The sequence below is a fragment of the Rhipicephalus microplus genome, chromosome 1 (assembly GCF_043290135.1).
Source record: "Rhipicephalus microplus isolate Deutch F79 chromosome 1, USDA_Rmic, whole genome shotgun sequence".
NCBI lineage: Eukaryota > Metazoa > Arthropoda > Arachnida > Ixodida > Ixodidae > Rhipicephalus > Rhipicephalus microplus.
The window spans coordinates 230,004,917-230,020,235 of NC_134700.1; the positions used below are offsets into that span (position 1 = coordinate 230,004,917).

Below are 15,319 nucleotides of genomic sequence, written 5' to 3' on the forward strand. Positions count from 1 at the left end.
GCAAGATGCGGGGATGCGTGTATCATATGCATGTCTCGCATTTTAAACTGTGCATGAACCTTTCTATTGCCCGTCTCTCATTTTTCGTGGCAGTTTTTTTTTTAATCCAAGACAAAAAAACCTTTACATTATGATTCTCATTCGAAGTTACGCTTCCACGAGTATCCTGTTTATTTGTCATGAGTAAATTTAGCCTAATAAATTTAGGGAAGTATAATACATAATTAAAACTCCTAATTATCGCATCCATTGAGATGCAAAGTGACATAAACGCATTTGAACGGTTGAATCAGAAACTTACCGAAACGGCAAATATTCTTATTAGTAAAAATACTAAGAAGCTAGTAAGACTTGGCAGCAACGAACCTATCCTAAGTCTGTTCCTATTGTTTTACTTTCTTTTACGCTAAAACGGCTTTTTATGTAAATCACAGGTCATTTATCTGCAATCAGTGTCTGCAGAAGAAAACTAACCCTTGTGTAACCGGCACAATATTCTTGTAGCGGAGTGTGTGCGCGTCTTAACTTTTGTCTAAGTACATTACCACGTATTTACATTGTGGCTTGCCTTTTTTTTACAGAAAACAGCAACTCTGTGCCCTACTCCCTCGTGGCGTCGTGCTAGTAAACATCAATCATCATTTTTATTCAACATTTATTTTTATATTTTGCTCGCGCCTTTTTTTTCGAACGAACGGGACAATGACAATACGAGTCACAAACACAACATTAAGTCAACGCGCATTTACCTTTTCGCACCTATATATTTTATTTTTTTTTGTCGTCACCAGAATCATGCTTTTCCGCTTTGTCTATAGTGTACACCACCAAAGGCTTTTTTATACCGGTCACACTTTTTAATGAACGAATGTACGAGTACTTACTAATATGTGCCATGTTGCGAAGCAAGACGAAACAAAAAAAGAAATAATGGCTTCCACTGCGCGAACCATGAAGCAAGCCAACGGGACACACAATATTTAATTCTCATCCCCGAGTAAGGTTGGAGGACTTAAACAGAGTGTGCGTGTGTATGTGTGTGCGTGAAACAGTCGTGCATTTGTGACGTCGCCATGTTGAGTTTTCTCCGTAGAGCGTTTTAGCGAGCCGAGTGGAAGAGTAGCTTTATATATTTTGTACTTGCGAGGGCGATAAGCACGTTGTCATCTGCGAGAACTCACTGTTACACATAGTGTCATGAAGAGCAAATAAAGGTAAATTTTTTCAGAACCGTTGTCATTTTTTGTGCTCATGTGAGTGCCTGTACTAGGTTGATCGTTTCAATTAAGCACTCGTATTAAACACTGTCTTGTTAAGGTAACGCAAACATCCCTTTGGGACGACAGGTATGTCTCTCATTAGGGATGTCCATCTACAGAGCTTAGTGTCAACCAAGACAGGGAGCGATGAAAGGGAAATGTTAAGAAAACATTACGATGGTGCGTTTATAAAACCAGAAATGGCGCACATACACAGCCAACCAAGGAAACAATCCGAATAATTTTTTTTTGTGCAGGATAGGTGCATCTTACGTACTTTAGTCCTCTAAGTAGATTCGGCAAGTGCCTACGCTGCATCTTAAGTTCAGGCATGAACTGCACATTATTACTCATCTCTCCTAGTCCCTGATAGCGTGCTCTCTATGCGTTCGTTACGTATCAACAAGGTCTCCTCTGCTGTCAGTCTGACATATCGCCTAGGTAAGACTGACTGCAGAGGCATCCTTGTTATCTTGCCAAAGCTGGAGGTCGGTTAGAAAAAGGCACATACGACGCTGTGAGCCTTAAGTTACTGTATGCGTGGAGAACACAGTACATCTATTCATACAAATGCTACGTCAAAAGTGCGTGACTTCTAAGTGAATTACTTAAAAATTTCATATAAACGTCTATTGCAAAATGCAAAAAATTTTAGTTTTCTTGGCAGAACAGAAGTTAGGCCAATACACCGAGTATATCGATGTATCAGCCTCGCTTATTTCACTAGCACTCCTCTTTTGCTTATTGCAGTTTTTCTCTACCATGAAACAGTAACTGAAATATGCAGTGTCATGCAAGAAAGCGTTTTAACTAAGATTGTTCCACGAGTATTGCCGGCTTCAGTTACCAGACATGTACCTACAAACTTATGACTAGGAATAACGCGAAAAAGTTTCATATAGATAATGGAAAGAGATTCCTCGGTCAATGTTCGTTTATCATGCCGAATGCTTTAACGCGCAAAAAGTTCATCAGCGACGTCAGATGTAGCAGGACTGTCAAGTCTGCAGGCATGCTTCCCGACAGGCATCCTCAGTGCGAAACCGATTAGATCCCGTCAGGCACTTAGGTTCCGAATGGTCTGTCTGGACGCAGGTGAGTCTGTAGCGAAACATTGAGCATTGCTCGTGTTATCATGTAAAAGAGTACGCCGTGTACACATGATTCGAGTATAGAGGCATGTCATAGCTTTTCTTAATTTTACAATGTACTACGACCCAGAATATGCTATATTGACGGTTATATAACACTGTGAGAGCTGTCGATAATGAGACGCACCGATGACTGGCAACAGCATAACATAAGCTAAGGTGGTCGGTCTGTCGCGAAAACCCTGCAGAGGGTCTCGTTATTGGGTTCTTCCTAATACACATGACGTATAGCAGAGACACATAAGAGACACGGAAACGCTCAGCACACATTGTAAGCACGCTTGTGCCTTGACATAAATCTTGCGCTTTCAAAAGATAATGTATGCTGGTGTTACGACGCCCTAAAAAATAACGTTTACCATACGACCCCGCTCACTTAAAGTCAGTAAAAGAGCCTTTGCTACACTCTGCCTGGGGTTGGCCCTCAAGAGGTCTTATGAGAACAAGTCGGTAAGTTTTGAAGGACATCAGAAGAGTGGCTACTAGGGCAAGTTTGACAGACAGTTGATGAGGCTCACTAAATCTGGGCACCTTCATTCTGTACTTATGTATCTGTTTGAAACACTTCTACAGAAGGTAAAAGCAGGCACCCCAGTAAATGATGCTAGAGCCGGCAAGCTCACTGGCCCAAAGCCTTAAGTTGTGCCTTATGAGCGTATGAAATCTTTTCAAACTTGCTATGCACCAACTACGTGGCCTTAACGTGTGTGGTCGTAACGTGTGTGCGCTTTGAAGTGGATGACTGGCTTCAAACAGAGAACTCATTATGATAATCCCATGTTCTGATGCCCGATGGTTGATTGATCGATATGCGGGGTTTAACGTCCCAAAACCACCATATGATAACGAGAGCCGCCGTAGTGTAGGGCTCCGGAAATTTCGACCACCTGGGGTTCTGTAACCTGCACCCAAATCTTAGCACACGGCCTACAGTATTTTCGCCTCCATCTAAATTGCAACTGCCGTAGCCGGGATTCGATCCCGTGACCTGCGGGCCAGCAGCCGAGTACCTTAGCCACTAGACCACCGCGGCGGGGCACGCGTTATTACGGCAAGATTATATGTTGTATCGTGAAGCACAATGCAGAGCGTGTGTGTTTGTAAAGCATGAAAGTTACTTTCACTGCATTTCCAAGCAGAGAGAGTTATTTTCACTGTATTCACAAGCGGGGGCACGGCTGTGCTGCAGTACATCCGCTTTCAACGTAAACATCCCGAGTTCGAACCCCACTCACACCCAAAATTTTTTTGTATTTATTTTATTTACACGTTTCTCAATTTCTCGGTCACAAAAGAAATGATTTTTGGCTCACAACCGACGATGCCAACATCAGAGTTTCCGCAAAAAGAACTCTTTAAATCTATCGCATTAAAATGCACTTGCTTACCTACAACGCGTTACGTACAGTTCTTATAAAAAATGGTTCCCTATCTGCATGTTACACTGCAAATGTCGTCGACAGACGATAGGCTTGCGTCTGGAGAGAGTGCACTAAAATTTGGGGACCCTTAAGCTTCGCTTTTAAGAGTAGAATGCGATAGCAAAATTTGGCCACTATGGCACCCTTCAACCACTAAGTGGTTACTTATTAATATGTTTTGTTACAATCACAGACACGCACACAGTAGATCGTACCAGCGTGCGCGTGAATGGTACATGCAGGTTTTTTTTTAAATAAAGCAAGAGTCGCACGGCCTCCAAGACACACGCCGCGCGCTCGCCATATCGGAGGCCAGAAAGAGTCTCATCATGCCTCCGAGATAGCAACACATTATCTAGCCTATGCTGTTTGCTTGATCAACCCTTCTGGAAAGGGAGGATATGCTTTCCGCTATATGAACATAACTGTCCATTTTTAGAGCTGCTTGAAAGTTCCTGTGTGTTTTTAGCGGCGATGGCTGCACTATCCCGACCTTTTTCGGCGTAGTTTGAGGCTTACCAAATGCGCCTACAAATTGCCGAATGGGCTAGTTTTTGTCGTGACACCTGTCGAGCAAAATGAGTTAGAAGGGCCCTTAAACGCTTTTTCAAGTAACTATAGAATGAATTTGCTAGAACAGCTTATTGCTTCACAAATTCAACGCCACAAAAATTTTAAGAATCCGTCCAGTGCGAGCGGATTCACAAAGGTTTGTCGCATGCTGCAATTGCGCTATCTCTTCTCTCGTCCCGACGAAAGCGCTGGAAGATAGGCAAGGAGGGGTGGCAGGGGCAAAGAAACTACCGCGCCTCATGACCTTGAGCACTTTCTTTTTAGAATGCGCGACTTACTCAGTGTCATCGCGTTCGCACGCGTGGACAGGTAGCGGCCTCCCGTGGCAATCTCTGTGACTTGCTTTTTCGCTCACAGAAGCACAGACGAAAGTGAGAACCATCGGGGCCGACGCCGAAAGCGGAATTTCTGTGACACGAGCTCTCTAACGCTATCACGTTAAAACGTTTATTTGATGTTCTGCGCAATAAATTCGGTGAATTATATTCTTGAGGCGTTGCGTCAGAGTGCTCCAAGCGTGCAGCGGAGGCGAATGAGCGCATCGAGTCACGTCACACGTGAGACATGAGCGCTATCTGGCAGTTATCTTGGAAAACGAAGCGTGTGGCGTGTGCGCCCATCTTGGAGGCGATAAGGCGTAAAAGGCAAGGCGATGGGTCCGTGCCACCATCGTGTCGTCTTAGCAAAGCGTTGGAAACGCTTGCTTTCAAGTTTGTGTAAGCGTTGCATTATGAGCACAGCGTGATAAACGCTACGGTTCTTAGAAATAATTACGTATGCCTATCTCAGTATAAAGGCACACATGCATATTATTGGCGTGTTGTTATGGTGTCTCATATATGCGCAATAATCGCTTTTCAATTGACAATCGCACAAGTATGAACGCTAAAACTTCAGCAAAATTGGTGGGCGCTGCGGATGGGGTGCGCCGTTTACGGTATCTTTTGGTTGCCGTTAAAGGTATCGTTAAGGGCGGACACACAGCTGATGTGCAGACAGACAGACAAAAATTAGAAAGACTATCGTAATTAATAAACAACATGAGAGAACATCCATACCTTTTTTGGTGTGGCCTGGCCAGAACCGGGTAGACCATATGGAGCGCCGTGCACACGTGTTGCACGGGGGTCTCGGCACAGGAGGGATGTCGAGCAACGGGCTTTCCCGCCACGCACAGGTTGTGGCAGTCTTCCTCGCTCTCGAACAGGGCCAATCTGTTCAGGAAGAAAAAAAAAAGTGGTAGAGTGTGCCACCACTATCGGTTAATACGAACAGCGAATGTCCTTATTGTGAAAAAAGGCTAAGATTGTGGCACGTATAAGCCTTCAGTTTTCTTGCTGAAATCCCTTCAAAGTGAAAATCTATATTCTAGTGCACTTGCTGTGATTGCAGAATTATTGTCTGCTTAAATGATCTCTTTGCTTCACGATGATCTCAATACCAATGCCCTCTTATGTGAAAACACTACTTTATATTGGCTGCATTAAACAAGTGCTCAGAGAGATATATCGGCTGTGTGCAACGATAATTTTTTTTCTATGTCACAATTTATTGTTGCACTGCCAAGCTAGAACAAGCAACTCGATGGATATGCGATGTATGATCCTGACTTCAGTGATCATCAACACAAAGCATCCCGGCAACATACCTTATTCTCTTTCAACAAATCACTATCAAGTTCAAAATAAGCAAATACGCACAAAATAAAATATATATTGTTTCAGCCTGCTAGCATTAGTCTGAGCGTCATCATACAGTAGGTGAGTATTCCTCATACCTTGCTGATACACAGTTGGAATTTGGGAACTTCCATAAGTGACATCGTCCGCGCTTCAGGTACCACCACTGCCGCACGATATCTTCTGGTGCGCAGCTCTGGTACCGCGGTTCGGCTTGGCACCTTTGTTCTGGAACCTGAATGAAAAAATACTTCCCATAACTTTATGTGACGATTTTTCGGGTTCAAGGCTTTGTTCACTTATGAAGACATCCAGGAAATAATCGATTCAGATATTTATTTAGGAAGTTGTGTTGTTCAAAACCATGCGCTACCTCAAAGAATAAACAAAAAAATGGAAGCATAACTTGGGATAAAACACTTACAAAGCAATCTAATACTGAAACAGCTTCGTTAACGAGTATTAAGATTGAGATTGGGCTGGAAGAGAAAACAAAGAAAATGATGGACACGCCCGACAAAAGTGATTTACAATAGCTTCGAAATACTTTGGTCGATGTAGCACCTATATAATCAGCGTTTCTGAAGTTTCAAAGAACGTGTTAGAACGAGTGAGATTTTTTTTTACCATATTTCCTATTTATTTCATGCATTATTACGATTGCAGTGCTCATGACATCTTTTCCGGAACCCTCCACTACGGCGTCTTTCATAATCATATGGTGGTTTTGGGACGTTAAACTTCACATATCAGTCAATGCTCACGACATCTTGATCCACAACCATAGAGCTAAATAGCTTGAATAATGGTTAGCGAGAGTAAGCAGAGATAAACGCAGAAAAAGATTGTATTTTTTCGTGTTGTAGAAAGCTGAGAAAAAGAAGCAATGTATAGACAACGTCGGCCGAATGAAGAGCGAAATTCTGGATAGATTGTTTCTGTACTTTGCGTCTACCAGTCTACCAAAACAGCCTAAAAGTGTAACGAACATTATATGTATGTAGCAGAAGTGTGAGTAACATGTCATTAAGGATGAGCTATATTGAATATTTAGTACTAGCCGTGACGTAATGCCAGAAACAAAGTTTGTGCTGAAATGGGGCAGAAAGGTGCAGTTTATAGTGCAGAAAGAATCGCAAACTAATTTCAGCAAAATTTATTTTCCAAGCTTCGTAACATCGTTGAGGTGACATTTTTGGCAGGTAATTTAGCGTATATATCATTGAACGCGAAGGCACAACATATGATGCGCAAGACACCTACAGTGATAAAGAAAACGTCCCTGTCACCTGAGCGGGCCGGACAGACAAACTGTGCGCGCACGTCACGCGTATTTTTTTGTTATTGTGGTAAAACGTGGGCAATTACCGGCAATACAGGGAACGTAGCAATAATACGCACATAATGATAGTATGCAGCAACCGCAAAGTACAACGTCTAATCTAACGTGTACGCATTTCAGATGCTTTAGTAAGAAAATATAAGTAATGATCCCCAGTCATCATTTGTTCGAACATTCGAATTTTCCTGCATATTAGCCTGTTTGACCACATATCAGATTACGGTCGAATATTCGGGAAAATTAATATATACAGTTTTCGAATCGAATACGCTTCGAATTGGAAAAAATGCTCAATTTTATTCGAAATGTTGAAATTCTCATACCCTTGCTCACAAGCTAATTCGACTATTACAAAAGATAAACGGTCTCTAAAATGTAATAAGGATGACGCATAGACTTAAAAAAAGTAAGATGCTGAATGGAAACAAGGGCAGTGCTCTGCGTATACGATGCCGTGCAGGAAACAAGAGAAGCTGCTCAACGCACTGTGCGACGAAGGTGCCGCCAATCATGGCGAAACACGAAAGCTCTCTCGCCCTGGCAATAGTGGTGCCGGCAAAAGAAAACCACGAAGTGGTATGGCGTAGGTTACTGGCCCTCCAATGTGACACGGGCTAACAGCTGACACTAGCAAAGTATGATACTCGTAGAATTTTGCCAATCGTCGTCATGCATATAACCACTGCCCATTTCGGCGCACCCACCCCAGCGCATTAATATATTGTTCCTCGGTGATAGCAGCATATGAATTGCGTTCATTCATAAATGAGCAAAGCTTTTAAAAATATTTCAGACATTTCCAGTGTCGCTGAGAGTTACAGCACCTTCTTACGAAAATCACTAAAAGGAAAGCTTGCACTCTCGTGTGGGAACCAAAACAGCTTCAAGCAGATTTACGCGTTTCTTGCGCGACGTTGTGATGATTTAATGTACTACGTATGTATCTTACTATATGGGAGAGCAGTAAGCGTTTTCGAAATGTTCGACGCAGTAAAGTAAAAGCATTGATTGATATGTGGGGTTTAACGTCCGAAAACCACCATATGATTATGAGAGACGCCGTAGTAAAGGGCTCCGGAAATTTCGACCACCTGGGGTTCTTGAATCTGCACCCAGTAAAGTAAAAGCTGAAGTCATTACGCGGAGTACTGCATTTTTCATGCAGCAGAATATATATGCAGGCTATGCGTTATGCTTTTGAAAAAAAAATATGCGACTGTGGATGTGTCCTTACCTGGTCCATGCAAGCGAGCCTGCAGTCTCTAAATGACTTGAACCGGTTCTGTCCAGCCAGGCAGGAGGGAGGCAGCTGCCGAGATTTCGAACGACACTCTTGCTTCCCGATGTCGAAGAAAAATTCGTGGTTGTTCTCGTACGTGCAGACGCCGAACTGTGCTTGCTCCGTGCAGGAGCCACGTGACTGTAAAAAAAAAAAATTCTTATTTTTTCAGATAACGCTTCCTCCCACCGACGCCCGAGGCTTTATGCACACGTTAGCGATGCTGCATTACGTTGGCATCGGCTTACGCTGGATCGAGAAACAATTTCATGCAATGATATCAGAAGACGTCATCGGGACGTCATATGTTGACCATGCCACTGCTAATGAAGTAATTCATGAAACAATGCAACATTTCACCCATAACATTCCTTGAAGGTACCTTTCATGCTTACACTACTCCCTGTCATCGATGCTCGGCAGCAGATATTTTTTTATGACAGGCTAAAAGATCTTGTCTTTAAAATGTCAATATACACATTGCAAGATACATTAGGCACCAAGTTATTATTTAAAATTTCTCAGAATTTATTATCTGGACCTCAGCATCTTATTTCAATTAGTACAATGTTTTCTATCGTTCCGTCAAGTTATATTAGGAATGAAACACGCATGACTATACGAAAACTTGTCTGTTTCCATGACTTGAATACGTAGAGTGCTCCGTCTTGGACAACTGTGTGTTGCTACGATTAAAAGTGATTGTCCTGTACCATGCAACTAGGACATTTTTGCGCCATTGTTTGTTTCATACGTGAAGAAAGAAATGCCTTCTTTGAAAAAATTGAAGAGCTATAATATAACTTTATCTACTGACAATAATCGCAAGATGCCGCGGTACTGCTAGAATTTGGGCGTCAAAGAAAAACGTTTCGCACCTCATTACGAACGACAATCTGGGGTGCATTCATCATTTCAGTTGTATTGTCGGCCACGCTGGCATCACTGTCGGATTCAGCTTCCATGGCCTCGGTGGTGGAAATGTGCTTGGAAGATGCCAGCCGTCCTTTTATGGCTGGCAGAGGGGTACGTACGGGCGGCCGTAAGTTGGCACTGGCCCTGTCGCGACCCACTTCGTCATCGTCCAAATCAATCAGGGTGCCCACCGGGCTATCCTGCGAGCGAGTGAGCACGCTTCTATGGTGTTGTACAAACACATTACACTTAAAATACCACAGGTACGCTACGGTGTGCCTCTGAAAACGAAAGCTGCGGTGGGTGAGTCTGTTCTCTAAAAGAAAGCGTACCTGGGGGCGTACTCGTTCTTACAAAAGCAATGCATGCCTAATTACCACTTATGTGGCATGCCTTTTTTTTCATTAACTCCTCACACCTGGAACTTCGAGCTAACGAACGAAGAACGTGCTATCAGTGTGACGGTGCATTCATGATAGGAATGTCCCGACCACTGGGTTTTCAGGAAAAGGAAACTAAAGCAAGCCTTTGTGGGACAGAAAAAATACTCTAAGTATGTCCTATTTCTAAAGCGTACAAATTACGAGCCTCTAGGGTAAATTCATTGGCCTTGCATGACGTCATCATGAGGTTCTGACGACATCGTATCTCAAGGTAAGCTGGTGCGCGTAAATAAAGACAAGGACACAGAAACACGGGACAGGGACAAGCGCAAGTTTCACTGAATGGCATCGTATCACTTCTAAATTGTCTTTGTTGTTGACAGATTAGCGCACTATATCGAGTATCGAAAACACCAAGATAGTTAAGTCTACAGGTAATTTCTGACTGCAACCGCAGAAAATATCTGCCACTGTTGACCAATTATCTCATAGAATTTAAAACATAATATTAGGGTATTTACGAGCCCAAACCAAGATTAATTAGAAAGATTTGTATTATTGATAGGAGAGTAGAAGCGCTGACATTTCAAGAAGAAACCCAAGCAAGCAAGATGCCTAGTGTTGTGAGACAATGATTTTCTAAATGCGTCTTGTTTTTTAACAGAAGAAATAACGAACTTCTACAGCGTTCAAAATGCCTTGACATGACGTCATCACAGTGTTCGAACATCATCGCGTCGACGCTAAATTGGTCTTGTTCATTAGCAGACTAGCGTACCATAACAAAAAATAGTCAAAATATTTATTTCTCTCGGTAAACACTGAGAGCGACAGTAGAAAATAATTTATGCCACTGCTGCCGAGAATCAGCTTCAATGATCTCGTACAATACATAAAAAAATATCTGACTAAATAAGAGCCCAAACCATGACATGATTAGGAATATCTGCAGGAGAAGAGAGCTCTGCGAATTCGAATCATCTGGTGTTTTTACGTGCACTGACGTCGCACCACTAGGTGGTCCTCTACCATATTACCTCTAAATGCAACCGACGCGACCGCAATCAAACTACTCATTTACGGGTCGGCTACTCCACGCTGTAACAACATATTACTAAAATAATAATAATATACTAATATCTGGGGTTTAACGTTTCAAAACCGCCATATAGATGTAAAAGACACCGTAGTGGAGGGCTCGGAAAATTTCGACAAACTGGTTTTCTCCAACGTGCGCTGCCATGAACGGTGCACTGAAACCGCACAGCCCACTGGCCTCTACGATTTCACCGTTATCACAATCGGACCGCCACGGCCGAGATCAAACCCACCATCGTCCGCGTCAGCAGCCGGGAACCTTGACTACTGCTCCACCACGGCAGATACCGCGCCGTAACCTATACGTACCACCACGGCAGTCAACGCTGACAAGTGAGGACTAGCCCTATATGTCACTTACGATTGGATTCCAATAACCAGGAACACTGCCACTTGGGTTGCTGTGCGCATTTCTAAAACATTACTGGCTCGTTTCGTTTAACGCTAGCACAGCAGAGAGTTCGAACGCACTTACCTGTCTACGCGAAGATGGCATCAAGATCATATACACTGCCACAGTCATAACGGTGAGCACTAACAGCCAACAGCTGATCTTGAGAGAGCCCTGTGGTATTGCGGAAGTAGCAGTGCTCGTGGGAACCTCGTTGAGTGCGGTGGCACAGGTGCCTTTCTTGACAGAAGTCGAGCTGATACGTGGTGAAGACATTGTACGAGTCTCGGAACCCCGTACTTCACGATGCAAGCAAGGACCCCAGTAAATCAAATGAGAACGCGCTGCCCGAGACACGCGAGCACCGATAGTGCTGCAATAAGCTCGCCGAACGTGAACAGAAGCACCTCGAGCGTGACTCTTTTTTTTCGTCTACGGTTAAAATATCGGCGAAAAACGGGCGTTTATTCGGCATCATAAAATAGCACTCACATGCGAAGACAAAAAGAAAGGAATGGACAGCACAGGCGTTGACTATCATCTAAAATTTTTATTCAACACTGCATCGTTCTTGCTCGGTAGCATATGCGCAGACGAACAGCAAATGCTCCGCTGTGCAACTGCATTTCTTTAAAAATATGCCTGTATAGAGATTATTATTAAGCAGAGTGAGTTCCCAGTTAATGAAGATGCGGAAAAGCAGAAAACATCGTCATCATCTACACCACTATCATCATGCTTAACAGCCTTTCGACAAAAATAAAGAGAGAAGACCAAAGTGTCATAATTAACAGAGGAACAATGCATCTGAAAAACATGATTTTCGTTTTGCACTAACTGATTTCCCAATGAAAATCTGGTACTTCGAATTTCTTCTCAATGGTCGAATGCTTTCTGCATCACGGCATTATTCTTATATTTAGTGATGCATGAAGTGGTCATTCTTGGATTTTTTGTGTATATACCTTAGGCAACCGAGTTTTCCCTCATACTTCGTTGAAATTAAAAATCTTTATTCTTATCTTAACCACTGGTGTCCTGGTCACTCACACGCAGTGGGTAAGAGGCAAGAATCAAGTAACAAGCAAGCAAGCAAGCAACACAAACACGTCAAAATCATGCTCGGCGAGTGGACGGTGTTTCTGGTGTCCGAAGACCTCGAGGGCATCGTGCCGTCGTTCAATCGTCGGGGCGCCATCGGGTTGACGCTGTTCTGCTTCCTCTTCATCACCGGTGCCCTGTTCGAAGTGCGCCGCGTCTCGGCCGAGCTCGACGCCGTGAACCAGCGGCAGCAAGCAGAAGCCATCACGGCACGCGCCGCGAGAAACGCCTCCCAGAAGACTCCCTCTTTGCTCGTCGCTGTTCCTGCTGACGGCGTCTTCTTGGATGAGAGCAATGGGCATGGGCGCGAATTTCTGGAGCCCGCGGACGTGGCCGAACGCGCCGAGGAGTACGAGGACCGGCCGCCCCTACAACGGCAGTATCGACGTTCTTTCGGTGCTCGTAGCGGTCGGGTGAAAAAATAGTGACTTTATCAAAACGCCAACTGTGCGTGTGCAGGCACTATCATGTGTTGAGCACCCGTCTCTTACTGTTTTCTTTTGTTTCCTTCGCTTTCTTGGAGCAGATACACAGATTTGATTTAATTTGCCAGACAACACCAAGTTACTTTAGTTATAATCTCGTGGATGATTTAGACTGCGTCTCCATGCGGTAGTAGCAATTGCAATTTGTATACGTGTTTTGACTGTTTAAAATACACGCACTTCACCAAAACAGTGCAAGAACGCCAGCTCACTGCTTCTTTGTTTATGGAAAGATACTTCGTCATGAGGGCATGAGCATTAGGGGGACCGGAAATTTCGCCGGTGTAGATTATCACACAGTTGAAATAGGGTACGTGTATAGCGCGTTCTAACTAGTAGGCGAAATGTATAGAGACATATTAGATTCTGCAGTTATGAATAAATTATAGCATGCCGTTTTTCCGATGTGTTTGTAACAGAGCGATTGTAAAAGCTTTCGTTTCATGAATGCTATAGTTTGCTTTTTATGCGAACTGTTTAGAAGACAGCCAGTCAGCCCTAACTCTGGGATTCAGCCAGACCCAATCTTAAGAGCTGTCTATTGCGACATTATTGCTTCTGACAGCCGTTTGTGATAAAAGTGAACCAGTGCAGTCTGCTATGCAGTCGAAAACAAGACGCTCAATTAACAAAACCTGCCGTTGTAACATAGCCGTTAAAATGTGGTGCGAGGACGCGAGTGTGAATCCCAGCTACGGTGACCGCATCTGGATTTGTCAAACTTTAACTCCATTTTTTTTTTCGCCAGCATAGAGGCACGCGCCAAAAATAGCTGCTTGTCTTGCATTTCATTTTTAGATATCAGATCGCAGTATATTGTCTCATTTCAGGCATTTATGTATCTTTACTCACTATGACGATAGTCGGCAGTTCCTATGCGGGAACGGTACTGACTATTGCTGCCAAGTTCACTTCCGTGGTATGACAGTGGAAGGAAAACAATTACGTTCTCACCTTCAATGGTCTCAATAGAGGCTGGCAGTATTGTAAATAAAAATATTTTAATTCTTTGATTGTTGCCATATATTTAAATATGAATATACCTTGAGCGGCTTGAACTACACGATCCGTAGTGCTGATCGTTCTCATAGCGCCAATTGAACCAATAACCGCTTCCATTATTCCTCGCAAATTAGTAAGCAATCGAGTACCTCAAAAGGTGTAAATTATTGTGAATGGTTCGTGCATATAAGTACACAAATGAGTGACATTAAGTCAGGCCTTCATTAATGATAAACATGCCCAAATGCTGCCTAGCCTCTTTATCTTAATCCATGCGCTTTAGATGACTCAATCCTGCAGATTTGTTTCATCGTGAGGAAACTGTTTGGCCCTAATACAAAAGCTTTTTTTTTATTTCCGAATGAAGAATCTACCCCCCCCCCCCCGCCATGTGACTTTTGTAATGTGCGCCTTGTTTTTTGTGTGTTTCTATAGTCACGTACGTTCTATACACTCTCAGTTAAGTCGTCCTAAAAGGGCAGTCAATCTACTCACTGTAGTAACTTTCTCTCGCTGATTTTTTTTTATTTCATTCCACTATGAAAGATAAATAGAGCATTGAATTACAATTGAATGGTATAGTTGTTTCGGAAGTTCGGTCTTTAAAAAAAGTTATCTCTAACGGATCAGATGGCGTAGTACGTCACTTCCTGGTGTTATCTGAATTCTCCTTTGGTGTAGCGTTACCAGGTTTAGCTTCAGTGACTAGCAGGTGCCCTGTAACTTCTTCCATCTCCATTATTGTTGAACCGGGGCAAAACACGAAAAGGCCTTGACTTTGTCCGCAGCTTAGTCCGCGGTGGCCTTGTCCTTACGTCGTCGATGTGTGCGCGTAAAGGCCTTTTCTCCAGCGGTGCACGTCGGATGCTCCGTTCCATTCAGCCGGAAGGCTATACGTGACCGAGGGAGTACGAAGTACAATGTTAGGGCCAGAGGCGAACAGCTTGTCGCGACCCGGAATGGGGTCGAGGACGGTTTCAGGCCGGCGCCCAAAATATATCCCTGCTCCCGGAGGAGCGATGCTTCCTAGCCGACTTCTCTACCCTCCCCGCTGAACCTCTCACGACTTGTCGACTCGGCGTTGGCGTCGACGAGCAGCAGCCAAGCTGCGCGGCATCCAAGCCCGGTTGCCACCGGGCCTTCTCTCGGTATTCGCTCACAATCCGAGACCCCGACTCACCGTTTTCCAAAATAGAAACCTCTCCCCGAGCCCGCGAAAGGGTGTGGTCACGTGACTGCT

The 15,319-nt window shown here is 43.8% G+C and overlaps 2 protein-coding genes across 48 annotated transcripts in view; one reads left to right on the plus strand and one right to left on the minus strand.

Annotated features, from left to right (window-relative positions):
* LOC119159557 (alpha-2-macroglobulin-like protein 1) overlaps nucleotides 1-1,230 on the plus strand; it is a 164,455-nt gene extending 163,225 nt beyond the window's left edge. For all 45 annotated transcript variants that reach the window (XM_075891542.1, XM_075891540.1, XM_075891532.1 and 42 more), the window contains one exon: nucleotides 582-1,230. In XM_075891542.1, the coding sequence (XP_075747657.1) occupies nucleotides 582-625 (44 nt within the window). In that variant the 3' untranslated portion in view covers nucleotides 626-1,230. The remainder of the gene's footprint in view (nucleotides 1-581) is intronic.
* The window catches only part of LOC119166605 (uncharacterized), a 171,620-nt gene extending 159,932 nt beyond the window's left edge, over nucleotides 1-11,688 (minus strand). For 2 of the 3 annotated variants that reach the window (XM_075891580.1, XM_075891579.1), the window contains exons 1-5: nucleotides 11,576-11,688; nucleotides 9,583-9,819; nucleotides 8,660-8,845; nucleotides 6,182-6,318; nucleotides 5,463-5,618 (exon numbers count right to left, since the gene is read on the minus strand). In XM_075891580.1, coding sequence (XP_075747695.1) covers nucleotides 5,463-5,618; nucleotides 6,182-6,318; nucleotides 8,660-8,845; nucleotides 9,583-9,819; nucleotides 11,576-11,623 — 764 coding nt within the window. In that variant the 5' untranslated portion in view covers nucleotides 11,624-11,688. Of the gene's footprint in view, nucleotides 1-2,175; nucleotides 2,361-5,462; nucleotides 5,619-6,181; nucleotides 6,319-8,659; nucleotides 8,846-9,582; nucleotides 9,820-11,575 lie in introns of those variants that run through there. The other variant, XM_037417954.2, reaches the window with a different exon arrangement.
* Between the last annotated feature and the right edge of the window lie 3,631 nt (nucleotides 11,689-15,319).